Source organism: Hemibagrus wyckioides, linkage group LG08 (assembly GCF_019097595.1).
Source record: "Hemibagrus wyckioides isolate EC202008001 linkage group LG08, SWU_Hwy_1.0, whole genome shotgun sequence".
Taxonomy (NCBI): domain Eukaryota; kingdom Metazoa; phylum Chordata; class Actinopteri; order Siluriformes; family Bagridae; genus Hemibagrus; species Hemibagrus wyckioides.
Genome location: NC_080717.1, coordinates 1,047,427 through 1,065,000, shown reverse-complemented (window position 1 = coordinate 1,065,000; position 17,574 = coordinate 1,047,427). Strand labels below are relative to the sequence as shown.

General features: G+C 41.6%; 1 protein-coding gene across 3 annotated transcripts in view; it reads left to right on the top strand.

Annotated features, from left to right (window-relative positions):
• si:dkey-237h12.3 (teneurin-3) overlaps nt 1-17,574 on the top strand; it is a 131,933-nt gene that overhangs the window by 106,703 nt on the left and 7,656 nt on the right. For all 3 annotated transcript variants that reach the window (XM_058397895.1, XM_058397894.1, XM_058397893.1), the window contains 7 exons: nt 491-758; nt 1,967-2,110; nt 8,296-8,545; nt 9,584-9,604; nt 11,579-11,811; nt 13,604-13,758; nt 14,207-15,087. In XM_058397895.1, the coding sequence (XP_058253878.1) occupies nt 491-758; nt 1,967-2,110; nt 8,296-8,545; nt 9,584-9,604; nt 11,579-11,811; nt 13,604-13,758; nt 14,207-15,087 (1,952 nt within the window). The remainder of the gene's footprint in view (nt 1-490; nt 759-1,966; nt 2,111-8,295; nt 8,546-9,583; nt 9,605-11,578; nt 11,812-13,603; nt 13,759-14,206; nt 15,088-17,574) is intronic.

Genomic DNA, 17,574 nt, shown 5'->3' with positions numbered 1-17,574 from the left:
GTTACTCCAGAGAAGCAGAACATGGGATTTGGGTCTTCAGGAATCCAGCTAATATGGCTGAGATCAGGAGGGTTTGGTTCTGGTTCTAGTCGTCACTCAAATTTTGACTTGTTCTAGTTGTTCTAGAAGATCTGATTCTAGATCAAGTTCTGGTTCTGTTTTAATTTTAGTTTAAATTTAAGTCTAGTTTAATAATTAACCAGATTAAGTTTTGGTTCTGATTCTGATTTAGTTCTAGTTTTAGTTCTTATTGTTTGAATTCTGATTCTAGTTCTGGGGTCTCATTCATCTTCTGCTTTCTGTTTTATTTCTGGCTGTGGTTCTGGTTCATATTATCTACATCTGTTCTAGTGTTCTAGTTCTAGTTCTGCTTCTAGTTTTCTTCTAAACCAGTGTAGGGAATTGGGAGCATGAAGTAAGGACATAAGAGTCGGGAGTAGGGAATAGGGAATAGGAATTAATTTGTGAAGCTCATGCTGTGGTTCTCCAGGTTCTCCACGAGCAGACGGCCGTTCCCGGCAGCGACCTGAGCCTGGTGTATCTCAGCTCTCGGGCGTTCTCCTACAAACCCGTCCTGAAGGTGATCATGACCCAGACGGTTGTTCCCTTCGGCCTCGCTAAAGTGCACTTGATGGTGGCCGTGGAGGGAAGAATGTTCCAGAAGGAGTTCCCAGCATCTCCGAGACTCTCTTTCACCTTCATCTGGGATAAAACCGACGCTTACGGACAAAAAGTCTACGGTCTGGCCGAGGCTGTGGGTGAGTCGCTGCGGTGTCTTTATTACTACTCAGTTTATTTCTCTACACAGATTCTCTGATGCAGCTGAGGGTCAGTAACATAGTCCACTAGGGTCATTTCAACTAACTGCTAGTTAAAGCTACCTAACTAGCTGCTAGTTAAAGTGTTGTTGTAGCTGCTAAAAATATTTATCACAAAGTGTCTGAAGTTTTCTTCTTTTTCTTGACAGAAGTTTTATAGTTTAATCCTGAAGTCATTATTGATTAAATTTGTTGATGGTCAGAAATAAAAAATCTGATTTGCTGTTCACGGTGCAGTGGGTTTTTTTTTCTGTGTCTGCACTGTAATGGGTATATCTGCATTGTTAGCTATAATTAGCCGGGGTTGCTGGCTGAAGGTGGGCTGTGTTAGCTCTTTTGTGCGAGTGTAAGCACTCTGATGCCTTTTTCCTGCGCAGCCTGACACCGAGCAGCGGCCAGCTCGTAAATAAAGCTCCAAAGAGCCGTGTTTCAGAGACCACCTGTTAGCACAGTGCCCTGTTTGCATGTGTAATTAGTCTGCTACTGAAGCGTAACGAGCTACAGAACCGCGGAAGGTCGCAGGACGATGTTTTATCATGTTGCTGCTGCTGCAAAGCCACGGAGAGAAGAACAATCACATCTCTTGCCTCAGGCCGAGTCAGATTAATTAGAACCAGAAACAAAAGAGTTACAAACCAAACTGCAGCTCGGGAACACAGGAGGCTCTGAATTCACTAATCACACACCCATAACCACCAGAGACGCTACGCTAACACTTTACTTTACACTGACACCTACAGCTTACAGTGTGTGTGTGTGTGTGTGTGTGTGTGTAGATGAGTTGAATTGTTCTTAAGGACAGTTGAGGTGAGGTGAAGTTCCCAGCGGTACAGAGTGCAGAGTGAGGAGGTGGTGAAGGAGGAGAAACTCGCACTTGGTATCTGTTTGTAATGAAAATAATCAAGCTGTTTTTTTTAAGTAAAGATGTTCTGCCGAGTCTTTTCTGTGTTTCCGAGTGTTTTGTAGACAATGTGTTCCGTTTGTTTTTGTTAATTAGATTTGAAATGAAATGAGGCATAGAACTGAGTGTGAATAAAACCAATAAATATAGCTTCAGATTCCTAAGAAATGTTTCTGAAATTGGTTTAAAAAAGAAAATAGAAATGTTTTTGATTATTTCTTATTCTGCTGTGTGTGTTTTTTTTCAGTGTCTGTGGGCTTCGAGTACGAGTCGTGCCTGGGTGTGGTTCTCTGGGAGAGGAGAAGGTCCACACTGCAGGGGTTTGAACTGGACTCCTCTAACATGGGCAGCTGGACGCTGGATAACCATCACATCCTGGATCTTCAGAACGGTGAGACGCTTCTGTATTCGATCATTTTGTCTTCGCTCTTCTCTCAGCTCTCCTCCTCAGCAGTGTTTGGGACTTGGTTTCTACCGAGGTCACGTTCTTGCTGCTCAGAGGTCACCTTTAACCATAAATATTCAGCCAGTCTTAAAATATGACCCTCTTCCTCATTTGCATGCGATCCAACCGAAGCTAATGACTCAGATTAATGGACGATTAAAAGTCGAGCGGCACGTGCTGCAGGATCAGAAGAACCCTCGCTCAGCTCCGGTCTGATTTGGATGAATGAACTTCGTAGTTTCTCGAGTACAAAATGCTGACAGAGAAATACGGAGATCAGATTTATTCCTGCAGGACCACTGCTGAGGGTTTCACAATATCTTAATTGCAGTCATTTTTCTGGCCGTGCTAGCAGTGAGCCAAAGCAAATGGACTTCGTCTGAGGTTCTTCATCAGTTCTGCTTAATGATGGAAACTTTCCTGACATTTAAGGTTCCGTCTATGACACTCGATCACGTTGTTTTAAAGATTTACGGATGTTAATGTGTGTAGAAGATAAGTCTTCAGTGGCAGGTTCTTCTAAAAGTGGCTAGAACTCCTGGACACAGTAGGTGGTGCTGAAGCAGGGGGCGGGGTTAGTGAAAAGGAAGTAGTACTATTTAGTATGAAAGTGTGTGTTTAGTTTCGTCTGCATAAAAAGATTCTCAAGTCCTATAGAATAACCTCTGGTATCTTTCTGCATTGTGGTGTACAGTACGGTTCCTCAGAGGTTCTTTGGAAGCTTAATGGTTCTACATTTTTAAATGGATTCTAAAAAGGGTTTTGTGTAGAACTATCAAGGGTTCTTCGATTAGACAAACCAGAGAACCTCATTATCCACTCAGAGAAAAATCAGCCACGAGGTCCTACATCATCTCTGGCTGCAACCTTTTAAAAAGAGACACCAAGTTTGCATGGTCCAGCTCTTCTCACTTTAGGAATGGTTTCTTCCAGAGTGAAAGCTTTCTTCCTTACCTGAACATGTTCTAAATGAACGAATCTTCTACAGGAATCTGAGTGTGTGGATGGAGATCCAAGCTTGCTCAGAAATCTTCTGGTTGATGGCTTTCACTCCCTCGTTCTCTTTAAAGAAGAGTCTGTGTGAGGAATCAGGGCTTCTGTGTTGCCTACATGGCAACATGCCTACATGGAGGATAAGGGCCAACTGATGTTTCTGTAAAAGCTCAGAAGGCCACAGTAAACTAACTGCCCTGTTCCACATCCATGCAGTAATAAACACCTCTACGTTCTTTACTAAAGAACCCTGTGTAATTCAGTTTGTGTGTAAATCAGTGTATTAGCTGTAAGAGCGAGCGTGGGCGAAAAAACAGGATTTAAAAGCCGTTATTTACTAAAATGAGGGTGAGAAAGAAGCGCACTGCGCTCAGAGGAAGTAAAGCAGAGATAAAGTATGAGATCAGCGCTGATATTGTGCTGTTATCCTTGGCGTTTTATGATTATCTTGCTTTATGTGTCCCATCATGCCGCTTTACAGAGTTATTAACCTTCATGTTCTGTTTATGACTGAACCCCAGTCCCACAGACCCTCAGCAGCTCTTTAGATTTTATAGTGGAACGTTTATTGTAAAAAGCCCCAGTTGGTTTTCTTTGTATGGTGAAAAATAATCTGCAGTGTTGGAATAAAGGCGCTGCTGTTTCCATGGAAACGATCATATCTTTCTTCCTAACCCCTAAATTTGCTTTGGGATCTGAAGAAAACTCGACCCTCTTAACTTCCAGCGATTAGAAATTCGTCAGTGAGGTGCGGCGGATCTTCACGGCTTTGTTAACCAATCACTGACGTGTGATGTCATTAGTGCACACCTATGACTCCGCCCCCTTGTGTCCTTGTGTCAAGTTCCCTCAGTAACCTGGGCTTATTCCTGAGAACATCTAAAACCATGCTCTGTTACCATGGCAACGTATGCCGATTGACAAAACTAGCTTAGCTCTATCAGATGCAGTTCGCTGGGCCCCGCTGTGTGACGTGTCATTTAATATGTTTAATAAAATCTTACTTTATGTATGAATAATAAAGCAATAATTATTAAAATAAATAAAGATCCTGATAAAGCTGGCACATTTTAATGAGGACTTTCTCTGATAAACTTCATGTGATGTTTTTATTCTCAACATCTTATTTCTCATTGTGCTTTAAACTCGTACTCAGGAGGTTTATAATCAGCCGCACCTCAGACATTATAATCACTCAGGTTACAACTGATAAAGAAATAAATCCAATAGCGAAGCCGGTGATTTACGCAGCAGCTGCACTCCTAATCTCTTTAACTCCTGATTTAGTGATTTACAGAAACGACACGTTCCTCAGCGCCGCTGTGCCAATACGCTAGTCTGAGTTTCATAAATTACAAGTAAGCTTTAACATACGAACACATCACCTTTAACTCTCTGCCTCGCTCTTCATCAGAGGAATAAAGGACGGAATAAAAAAAAAGGCGAGGCGTCGAGTCTCACTAGCGTAATTAATTTGCAGAAAGCAGAGCGCGGGTTTGACAATCCCATTTGTCTCGCAGCTGATGATGTAAAGACACTCAGCCGACTGAGCGCAGGGTGGATTAGATGTCTGATCACCTCACTACAGCTTTCTCTCTCTCAGTGTGTGTGAAAGTGACATTAGGCTTACATTTATCTACCTGCGCCTTCATGACCTACTTTACAGAAACAGACCTTCAGTCCTGATAAACACCTCCAGAGTTTTATTAGCAGGTCTGTGGGGATTAAAACAAAAAGGAATAGAATAAATTTTGCAAATGAGGTTAATTCCTATAACAGAAATAAAAATATAAATACCTGAAGGCCTGAATTTTCACACAGTTGTTCAGAACGTTGTGTTAGGAAGGAAGGAAGGAAGGAAGGAAGGAAGGAAGGAAGGAAGGAAGTGAAATAAAAATGTCTGGAATATCTAACATTTATTGAGGCAAATTAAAATGTAAAATGTTTACCTTAAGCCTCTTCTCATCGTGAGTCATGTGACTGCATTTCTGCTAAATGCTGAAATAATAATGATATCAGAGCACTCACTGTAAGAGCATCAATAACCAGCGAGAAGCAGAGTGCTTACCTCAGAACCCAGGAGATGAAGATGGAGACATTAGAAGGTCCATTAGAGGCCCTGTGTTGTTTCTTTCTTTTCTATTATTTATGTTTTAGAAAGAAAGAAACTTCAATTCTTTTAAATTCAGATAGAAATAAGGCTATGATATTAAATAAATCTGTAATAAGATCATTAATTGTGTTTAATGCTGCACAAGGTCAGTTTAGAAACAGGAATAAGACTCTCATAGCTAAAGTGAGCAACATGCTAACGCTATACCGTGCTGAGGAACGAGGGCATGCCTCGAGAAGCTCTAGAGCAGACAACTGGAACGTGTTCCTCTTCTGCTGCCTCTTAAATGAAGCTTCAGATCGTTCAGAAAGCAGCGACTCGAGGACGATGCGCTCCGAGGTGCTTATTACTCCGGTCTTCTGAGTGATCTGTTAAGTTCCATATTAACTACTGAGCCCTGCTCCTGACACTTCCAGCTCTTCCTGCCTCTTTATCTCTGGTGTATCCTGCTGATCTCCTGAAGTAGCACAGCTCGTCTCATACATTTCACTCACCCAAGCGTCACTTGCAGGTCCGTCGCTGGACGTTTTCTCGTTTTCTCTGGAGTGGTGTTAAGGAGAACATCAGGAAAGCTTTTTAGAATCCAGATTGAAAAAGTTCTCGTTTAATCTGGGCTGGTCAGAATATGAACACTAAATCACCTGTAAATGTGGGAGTCAGTCAGCACTTGCTAGCGTAGCACCTGGCTACCAACATAGCTCACATGTTTACCAGGATCCTTTGAATATTACTGATAAAGTTTGACCAGTTTATGCTAATGATGCTAACTAGTCCCTGAATGCTAGCATTAGAGTTGGCTATTAGATTTCTGTAACAGATTAGCCCATGATGAGAGACGTCTGTATTATAAACATCAGTGGAGATTGATTATGGTTTAGCATTCCGATTCTCAGCGCCCGAGCGGATTATCGATCAGATCTTCAGCACGTCAAACCCACCACGTGTGCTCATTATGTGCAGAGTAAAATCCATTCCCTCTTCGATTTCTGTCCAGCTCATTGGGCCGACGTGTTTTTGGAAATATCCGAGATGCTTGACGGATTAGATGTGCGTCTTGTTGGCTTGACATTTTATTCATGTGTTTGTTTATTGGACTGTTGCTCGGTCATGCGAGATCTGAAGCTGAATAATCCATGATCATAAGCATTACATTATGGAGGAAGGTTTCTGTGATGAAGGCTCACACAGTACACACTGCTGCACATCTGAGTTGTCAGGGTTTTTCCCCCTTTTTTAAGGCTTTGACCGCATGCTCCTGACCTCTGGATGGATGTTTTCTGTATAATTAGTTGATAAAAAGATCCAGAGTGGAAATGTAACATCTTCATTTCATCTCCATCTTCACCTCACAAGAAAGGAAGTTAAAGGAAGTCGGAGCAGGAGTTGTCTCCACCACGTCGTCTTTGTGTCAAGGTCAGACGAGTTAAATGCGGCTGTGCAGACCGATTCATCTTCGTTAAGTGAGGATTTGTCGGACGTGTTGGATTTTGAATGAGGAAAGAGGCTGATATCGGCTCGGACGTCCCCTCTGACCGCGTCCGTCGCTCAATACATCACCGCGCTTCTTAATCATACTGAATGATTGCAGTGCTGCAGCTCCCTTTGTGGCCAAACAGAAGATTCAAAACATCCTGATTGTACGGATGTTCCTGGGTCAACATGGGCGGAGCCTAGGTTTAATTTTTGATTGCATCTGTTAACTAGAAAAAATGGGTAGTTACCTAACATAAAGAGCTATCTTTAAAGTTTAAACCTTGCTACTGCCAGGGTTTCTGTATGAAGAACATCAAAAGTTCCTTGAACTTTAATGATTTATTTCTGTCATTTCTTTGCGTGTTCTAATCATCAGTATAAACTTTGCCCCTTATCTCTCAGCAAGATAACCATTATAACCAACAACCATACTTATTTTTTTGTTGTTGTTGTTTGTTTAAAGACCATTTCTCAAACAGTCAATAACTGATAAAAATATAAATAGTTCTAGGTCATGGACTTGGACGTCTGGACTGCACTCAGGAAAGCAGACTAATGTGAATCTGATCTCGGTTTATCAGGTGGATTGTGTTTGAACAGGAAATAAATAAAATCAGGATCGTTAGATTTTAAACCGGCTGCAGCCTGTGGATCAGGAAGAGGTCTGATTCCCAGACGAGAGCAGGTGCAGGAACACTAACATGTTGCACACTGTACATTATTGATGGTCCATGGCCTTCTTCTTTGAAGCCAAAGACTTTGCATGAGCCTTTGTTGTGTAAGTGCCAAGATTTTAAATAAATAATGATGGAATCGATGAAGGGGCGGAAGGACAGATGATGGAGATCGCTGTGAATGATTAATGGTTAGAATCGTTGAGATCTTACCTGAAAACAGGCAAACCCTGTATGATAAATCTTAACAAATCTTTACAAAACATCATTAGATAGGTTTTCAGCTTGAGGACATAATTAGGATGTTTTTTATTCCTCTTAACATATGTACTGGACCATGAAGAATTCAAATGAACTGAACTGGGGTTTAGCTCTTCAGCTGGCTAGTGCAGGTTCCAGTCTAGAGAGCTTAGTTTGCTTTCAGAACTTTAAAGATTCTTTAGTTTATCCCTCTGGAGTAAAGTTTTCAGGTAGGACCTGATTAGAAAGCTAACAAGCCAAAAAACCCTTTTGTTCTAAGAGTGAGCATGTGATGGATAATGTGAACCCCAGTGTTCCTCTGAAACACATTACAAATCCAGAAAGGATCTAAATGCACCTCAGACTCCTGTAAGATTCTTCTATTGATACTTTGATGTCCATTAGCATATCTCAATCCCAGAAGGCATGTTATTCGTTCAGATCTTGAAGCACGCACTGTAATGTGTCTCATGAATTTAGAATCAATGGAATGAAGGAGAATGAATTCCTGAGCACTTCACTGTAATGTCATTGATCTGCTTAATAGACCCAAGTGTTGGTCAATACCAGCGTGAGCTGCAGCTGCTGCTGAGTCAGCTCCTGAACACCGAATTCTTCTGATGTGTCTTGTGGCTCAGGGATCCTGTATAAAGGAAATGGTGAGAACGTGTTCCTGTCCCAGCTGCCCCCAGTCATCAGCACCGTCATGGGTAATGGACGCCGGAGGAGCATCTCCTGCCCCAGCTGTAATGCTCCGGCTGGGGGGAACAAGCTGCTCGCACCTGTAGCGCTGGCATGGGGCAAAGATGGAAGTCTGTATGTGGGAGACTTCAACTACATCAGACGCATTGATCCATCAGGAAATGTTACCAGCATCATGGAGCTCAGGTGAGCAACGGTGGGATGAGTAGATAGCATGAAGAAAAGAATGGAGGGACAAATGCATGCAGGGATAGATGGGTGAGTGGATGGGTGCATGGATGGATGGATGGATGGAGGCCCAACTGTATGAGTGGCTGAATGAATGAATGAGATTTCACTGATTGGATATTTTGACAGTTGTAGGAATGGGTGTACAGACGTATGGATGGATGGATGGGTGGATTGATTAGTGGATAAATGGAAGGATAAACAGACTTGCGAAGCTGTGGAATAGATGGAGAGGTAGATGAATGGACAGATAGATGTATAATTGAACGCCACTCTGGGGAGAGATTCCTGATAAATGCTGTGAGGTTATTCTCATTCTCAGTTCTTCTCTTTTCTTTAAACAGAGTGGAGTTCTGAGAGATGAAGTTCTGAGAGATGAAGTTCTGAGAGCTGGACTTCTCAGCGATGTCCATTAGCACTGCTAGGTTTTAAAAGCCGTCCTGTATTATTTATGATCTGCATCTTTTTTTAAATAACACATTTCTGTTGGATTGGAAGCTCCATCATTAAGTCATCACTGAGCAGCTGCTTTTTCTGCATTTTTCTGTATTTTTCAATCTACATCCCTTTCTTTCTTGCTGTCGTTCCATCTTGTATATGTATAACGTGACTGTGTTGAAGGTGAAAGCTCGGCCTCCGCGAGTCTCTCGAGACTTAAATCGAAATGAAATGATTAGTTTCCTCTCTCTGTGTGAAAGACTTCAAAGCGAGTGGTCTGATTCCCACTAACGCAGCGATACGCTGGAGGTGTGAGCTTCAGGGACAAGCTGAAGAATGATGTAAAGTGTGGAGAGGAGCGGCGGACGTGGATTGATTTTATGATGGAGCGAGTGCACTGCAGAGTGGATGGCTTGACTGACACTTTGATTGATGTTTATTATGAATGATATAAAGGATCTTTGTAATGTGATGACGCATTTTCTCTGTTAGCGTTAATATTTATTTACATGTGGCCTGTTTGCATGTTTTCTTCTTCTTCTTCATTGCTGCTCAAAGGAATAAAGATTTCCGACACAGGTGAGTGACTCCCCGTCGACTTGGTAACTGATACTGTAGCTCAGAAGTTTGGGTTTTAATGCGATAGATGATGATGTCACTGACCAGACAGAAATAAAGTTCCTTTAGTGAATTCTCAGGGCTGATTTTTTGAAACATGAAGAAAACGTCTGCATCTTCACAACTAGTTCAGCAACAGATTTATTCTCTTATTAACTCTCATTAACGTAACTCTTAATTTACCAGTCATTTTAAGTTAATTTTAAGTCACCAGTCCTTAACTACACACTGGTTTTTACTGGTTTATTTATGCTATGGTACCCTGATGACGAAGAGTCACTGTGACCACCATGATGTTGATTATTTTCCTCTAACAGCACAACCCAAGTGTGTTATTCCTTTCACACCACAGCAACTCTCCTATGATTTATTTCTTTATTTACTTGTATTAACGAGCAACATGTCATACTATTTATCTGTTTATAATCACATTTAATGTTGGTGAAACCAGTCACTTAAGTTCTAGCAGCTATAAACAGTCAGTGGCTTCTCTTTATTCTCCCTCTTCAGGTTAATAGGGAAATGTGTCTACCAGGAACTCGAAGGCTTTTGCTTGGTGATGTGAATTAGTGAATTAGAGAAATCTATTCTGTCTACATGACTTGTTTTTAGATTTCTGATGAAATTGAAATAGTTTGTTATTAGTTAACCAACTGTGCAAACTTCACAGATTTATTTATGTTTGTTACTCGCTCACATCCTGAGGTATAAAGGCCATTAGGATGTCAGCCAAAGTTCACACATCATCAGGACTTGAAATTCACCCCAGTGTCAGGAAAAGCCATAACTTCAGACAGATCAAACAGACACGGGTTCCTGTGGAAGGATTCGTGGAGGAAATCAGGCAGCAGCCCCAGCTCAGGGGAAAGATCACTCACACGTCAAATATCACAAGCATTTAGACAGAATAAAGCAGGTTCATGTCACGTGACTCACACTGCTGCGTAAAGGTTCTGCTGGAGTACAAAGTGTTCTCCTGGAACTTCTGCAAATCTGCCATCTCAGCGTTGTCTCGGGCGGTACAGCTCAGAGTGACGTTACACTGCAGACGTGATTAAATAAGAAATTACAGAGCAGAAATTAATGACCTGATCAGTGGCTGTGAGAAACTCGCACGCTCATAACACACGCAGTGACCACGTGCAGCTTCCTGTTACTTTCCTGGTTACTTAAACATTTTGCTTCTCCATCCAGTGAAATGTTTTCCAAAATGAAACACCGCTGTCATGTAGACAGGAAGCTGATACGCAGTAATGATATAAATATTCAGTACCGATGTGGGCGGAGCCTGAGTCTGAGCGTGCTCTTTCGTGTGACTCCGGTCGTAAATGCTTCAAGGTTATGGATTAATCTGCCTCAGGCCTCACGGAAATTTCTAATCTAAACAGCTTTTAATAACAAAGCCTGTAATCTTTATCCATTTCCTGGGTAGAAAGTCAGCAGTGCACGCCATGTCCTGTTTCCCCGGTCTGTCTTTCACTGGATGCTAATGGTGTCCACATTAACTGACTCAGGGAAGAGCAGATAGATTTAATGAATGCAAATCAGCGCAGCCTGATGAAATGCCTTCAGCTGTTGACAGTCATTAAGATCTGCGCATCACGGCTATTTTTCCCCTCCTCTCGCATGGGAGTCGTAACGATTGAAATGATTTGGCACACTTCAAGGCATCATCACTGCCTCCTCAAATATTTTCCAGTCACGTCTGATTTATTCCCTCTCTCCTCACACTCTCCTTCTCTCGTCAGCACTGCACTTTGTTTTGAAAGCTGCAGGAAAAAAGACACAGATGGTGAATCTGTGAACTTCTCGAGAAACATTAATATTTCAAACACTGCGTTATTCCTTCTGTCATCTCCAACCAACCTCTCCTTTCTGCACATACACACCTCCAGCCAATCAACATGTCCATCTCTTCCTCCATCTTCTCCCCAGCAATAACCCGGCTCACCGCTACTACCTGAGCTCGGACCCTGTATCGGGGCAGCTGTACGTATCAGACACCAACTCCAGGAGGATTTACAGGCCCCGAGTGCTGAGCGGCGAAGTGGAACCTCAGGCAAACGTCGAAGTCGTAGCAGGAACCGGGGATCACTGTCTGCCTTTCGATGAGAATCAGTGTGGCGATGGAGGACCAGCTTCTGAGGCCCTGCTCACAGGACCTAAAGGTACTAACAAGACCAAAAGCACTAATCAAATCTCACAGGTTCCTCAGACTTTAACCACACCTCCAAGGAGATGCTAGAAACCAGACTTTTCATCTCTGGGCAAAAATCTTACATTGACCATATTGACCAGACATCATGCACATGGTCCATAAGACCAGATGTTCTGCACCTCAACTTTCTGCCACCCACCAGATCAGGTCATTTTCAGTGTAAATCAGATCTGAGAGGAACCAAAGGTATCAGATTGAACAGATCTTATATTCCCCAAAACCCTGAAAGTCTCCAAAGATATACATACAGCTGATCTACTGAACTGACCTCTCACAGAAACCAACAAGATCTTACAGAGTTTAGAAATTCTGATCAGGTCTTCAAAGTTTTCATTAGAGAAGCATTTTCACTGAATTAAAAAATGCTCTAGAAGCAACTGATCAACCCAAGTATTGAAACCTTCTGTAGCAGAGCTGATAAACCTGCGACAGAAAGATTCTCCGGAGTTCAGTGACCCCGAGATTTCTAAACATGAAGCATCACAGCCTCTGTAGCAGATGTTCTGCTGAGATTTAATCAGTTCAACACCTTCATGTGGATTATTTCACTGTAAGCAGATCATCAGATCCGAGGCTAGCCACACAGGAAGATTGTTTCTCAAAAAAATAAATAATTTCTACAGAATTTCACAGATTTGTTCTCTCTGGTCTAATGAAACACCTGTTTTTTAGTCAGTGACAAAAGCAGAACATTTATAGACAAACCGATAAAAATGTATTCACTCGTTTCTCAAAACAGAGTCTGATCTGTAACGAGAATCTCTGCTACGAAACAACACACAGCCCATCATCTCACCATCACAACAAATCCTCTTATTCAGATCAGTTATATTTCAATACAATCCCCGGAACTGCTCATCCTACAGAAACCTCACAGAGGTCTCTAAATTTCTCGTCACACCCATCAGAATTTAATTAGACGGCCTGGAGAATGTGTAGCTGCTCAGAGCTCATTTGCAGCTCAGAAATCTCCATCACGCCTCGCTTCAGAATCTGAAGGATGTAAAACAGCCCGTCTTCCTCACCTCAAGAGCAGATGATGGATTTAATTAATGCAGATAAGCTCAGCCTGATGAAATGTCACCAGCTGTTAACAGATTGCGTCGTAGATTGGTGATTATATTCCTGAGAACCCTGGAGAACCCTTTCAGATTCTCACAGGATCCTGAAGCACTAATTAAACTTTGCAAGATCCAGAACTCCACCAGACCTCGCTCAGATCATTCCACCACCTAAAGTTAACTCTTTACATTTTTCAGAAGTGAAGTAATAAACAGAAACAAACTCACAGTCAGAGTAAGAACAGAATTAACCACAATCACGTTTTTTAAACTGAAAATAATTTCATTTTAATTTCATTCTCAAGCCTCAGCATGGCGTGTCTACACTGTTCAGAGGTGTTGATTTTGTGAAATTTATGAAGGTGTGTAGAACTCTGGTGTATTAGAGAATGTTAATTCAGATAAATTCACATTTAACAAGCAACAGTGACGTCGTTTTAAAATCTGAAATCTACAGGAATTAAAAGCAGAAAAGCTGTGAAAGTGCCAGAGAGTCGGAGCGCTGATCCGGTACGTCCTCTTCTGCCTCTTCAGTAACTTTGCAGCCAGATGTAAATAACGACTGCAGCGACCCAAATAACACGATGTCTCTCACATCTCATGCAGCCTCGCTGCTCTCCATTTCACTGAGAGAGAAGAACAACACCGCTGAGAGTCTGATGCTTTCTTTCCCTCTCACAGGGATCGCCGTGGACAAAAACGGTCTAATCTACTTCGTGGATGGAACAGTGATTCGCAGAGTGGACCAGAGTGGAGTCATTACCACCGTGCTGGGGTCAAACGACCTGGCGTCAGCTCGACCTCTCAGCTGTGATGTTGTTATGGACATCCAGCAGGTAGGAACAGAAAATAACATGAAAGATGAAAGAGTCCTGCAGCAGAGTGACAGATCAAACACTTCCAAAACTGTAGGAATGAGTTTAATGGTAATGTAATGTGTGTGTGTGTGTGTGTGTGTGTGTGTGTGACTGTGTGTGTGAGTTCAGATGCAAACACTGGGAGAGTTTACTTTCACACTTCTGTACAGTTGTGTGTATAGTAGAATAAAGTGTGTATGTAAAGAAAGTGTGTGTGGAATCTGTTCTGGAGTCTGCATCAGAACCAGAACAGACGACTGGCAGCTTTACTTGTCCAAGCGTCTGAAAGTGACCATAAGACCCCATACACCAAACAACGAGGCGCTTTATTCGTTCCTGAGGTGATGGTGGATGTTAGGAAGTGTGGAAATAAACAGCATTAGAGCTGAGAGCGGATGTTGAAGGCTGAGTTTCTTTTTCATCACAGGTTTCGTTGGAGTGGCCGACAGATCTGGCCGTCAGTCCGGTGGATAATTCTCTGTTGGTGCTGGATGGCAGTGTGGTTCTGCGGATTACAGAAGAGGGGCAGGTCAGCGTGGCAGCAGGTCGACCTCTTCACTGTCCGCTGCCCGTCACTGAACCTTCAGTAACTGAGACCCAGCGTGCCACACACACTCACCTGGAGTCTCCGAGCGCCATCGCCATGTCCTTCACCGGAGTGTTACACATCGCGGAATCGGACGAGCGGAAGATGAGCCGCATTCGCAGTGTGGCGCCGAATGGCGAGATCACTCACTTAGCCGGCTCACCGTCCGACTGCGACTGCAAAACAGACGTTAACTGCGACTGCTACCTCACCGGAGATGGCTTTGCTAAAGACGCTCGACTCAACGCGCCTTCATCTCTCGTTGCCACTCCGGACGGAACGTTATATGCTGCCGATCTGGGAAATATCCGAATCCGAGCTATCGGGACCAACAAACCGCAGCTGAATGCACACGGGCTTTATGAAGTGGCCTCCACTGCAGAACAGGAAGTGTACATGTTTGACTCTAACGGAACACACCAGCACACTGCTAATCTTGTGACCGGAGATTTTAAGTACAACTTCAGCTACAGCAATGACGGAGATCTGACCTCTGTGACCGATTGCCATGGAAACACTCTCCGCATCCGGAGAGACGTAAATCGTCAGCCAGTCCGAATCGTAGCGCCAGATAATCAGGTGGTTTGGTTGAATATCGGCTCCAACGGGGCGCTGAAAAGCCTGGGAACGCAGGGGCGGGATCTCTTGATGCTCACTTATCATGGCAACAGTGGTCTCCTAGCAACCAAAATTACCTCCAATGGATGGACCACCTTCTACGAGTGAGTTTGGAAAGTTAATTCTACTCTTTACGCTGACGGTCAGTACAATATGACCGTATCATCCTCATCAAGATTCCTTACGGAAACTCTTTCCATTTAATTCTGCTGTATGTAAAGAGGAAGTAAATACATTAAGCACATTGTCTTTATTCATTGATTTTAAATAACAAAAAAAACAAGATAAAATGCTATCTTGAAATAATAAGCTATAAGTCAAAATTAGTCAATTTATGGAATATTAAGTAAAAATGACTAACATGATATAATATCTTATTAAGTTATTAAGTTATAATAATGAGAGAGTAAATTAACTCAAGTACACACTATCATGAAACTATGAGATAAAAAAGCATAATTTCTCGAAATAATGAATTAAATTGAAATGCTGATTTAATTCATTCTTGAAGTTACAGCACATTAAGTCTTATATAAATATTTCTAATGAATAATTTCTTTAAATAAAGTTATCAAGTCAAAGTAGGTCATGAGGAATTAAGATGAAATAACTGAATAAAATCATACGATGTGTTTTGGTGTAAAGGTGTGTTTTTGGTGTAAAGGTGTGTTTTGGTGTAAAGGTGTGTTTTAGTGTAAAGGTGTGTTTTTGGTGTAAAGGTGTGTTTTGGTGTAAAGGTGTATTTTTGGTGTAAAGGTGTGTTTTTGGTGTAAAGGTGTGTTTTAGTGTAAAGGTGTATTTTTGGTGTAAAGGTGTGTTTTTGGTGTAAAGGTGTGTTTTAGTGTAAAGGTGTATTTTTGGTGTAAAGGTGTGTTTTTGGTGTAAAGGTGTGTTTTGGTGTAAAGGTGTGTTTTTGGTGTAAAGGTGTGTTTTAGTGTAAAGGTGTGTTTTTGGTGTAAAGGTGTGTTTTAGTGTAAAGGTGTGTTTTTGGTGTAAAGGTGTGTTTTTGGTGTAAAGGTGTGTTTTGGTGTAAAGGTGTGTTTTTGGTGTAAAGGTGTGTTTTGGTGTAAAGGTATGTTTTTGGTGTAAAGGTGTGTTTTTGGTGTAAAGGTGTGTTTTTGGTGTAAAGGTGTGTTTTTGGTGTAAAGGTGTGTTTTTGTGTAAAGGTGTGTTTTTGGTGTAAAGGTGTGTTTTGGTGTAAAGGTGTGTTTTGGTGTAAAGGTGTGTTTTTGGTGTAAAGGTGTGTTTTTGTGTGTAAAGGTGTGTTTTTGGTATAAAGGTGTGTTTTTGGTGTAAAGGTGTGTTTTTTGTGTAAAGGTGTGTTGTTTGTGTAAAGGTGTGTTTTGGTGTAAAGGTGTGTTTTTGGTGTAAAGGTGCGTTTTTTGTGTAAAGGTGTGTTGTTTGTGTAATGGTGTGTTTTGGTGTAAAGGTGTGTTTTTGTGTAAAGGTTTGTTTATGTGTAAAGGTGTGTTTGTGTAAAGATGTGTTTTTGTGTAAAGGTGTGTTTTGGTGTAAAGGTGTGTTTTGGTGTAAAGGTGTGTTTTTGGTGTAAAGGTGTGTTTTTGGTGTAAAGGTGTGTTTTTGGTGTAAAGGTGTGTTGTTTGTGTAAAGGTGTGTTTTGGTGTAAAGGTGTGTTTTGGTGTAAAGGTGTGTTTTTGGTGTAAAGGTGTGTTTTTGGTGTAAAGGTGTGTTTTTTGTGTAAAGGTGTGTTGTTTGTGTAAAGGTGTGTTTTGGTGTAAAGGTGTGTTTTTGGTGTAAAGGTGTGTTGTTTGTGTAATGGTGTGTTTTGGTGTAAAGGTGTGTTTTTGTGTAAAGGTTTGTTTATGTGTAAAGGTGTGTTTTTGTGTAAAGGTGTGTTTTGGTGTAAAGGTGTGTTTTGGTGTAAAGGTGTGTTTTTGGTGTAAAGGTGTGTTTTTGGTGTAAAGGTGTGTTTTTGGTGTAAAGGTGTGTTTTTGGTGTAAAGGTGTGTTGTTTGTGTAATGGTGTGTTGTTTGTGTAAAGGTGTGTTTTGGTGTAAAGGTGTGTTTTTGGTGTAAAGGTGTGTTGTTTGTGTAAAGGTGTGTTTTGGTGTAAAGGTGTGTTTTTGGTGTAAAGGTGCGTTTTTTGTGTAAAGGTGTGTTGTTTGTGTAATGGTGTGTTGTTTGTGTAATGGTGTGTTTTGGTGTAAAGGTGTGTTTTTGTGTAAAGGTTTGTTTATGTGTAAAGGTGTGTTTGTGTAAAGATGTGTTTTTGTGTAAAGGTGTGTTTTGGTGTAAAGGTGTGTTTTGGTGTAAAGGTGTGTTTTTGGTGTAAAGGTGTGTTTTTGGTGTAAAGGTGTGTTTTTGGTGTAAAGGTGTGTTGTTTGTGTAATGGTGTGTTGTTTGTGTAAAGGTGTGTTTTGGTGTAAAGGTGTGTTTTTGGTGTAAAGGTGTGTTTTGGTGTAAAGGTGTGTTTTTGGTGTAAAGGTGTGTTGTTTGTGTAATGGTGTGTTGTTTGTGTAATGGTGTGTTTTGGTGTAAAGGTGTGTTTTGGTGTAAAGGTGTGTTTTTGGTGTAAAGGTGTGTTTTTGGTGTAAAGGTGTGTTTTTGGTGTAAAGGTGTGTTTTTTGTGTA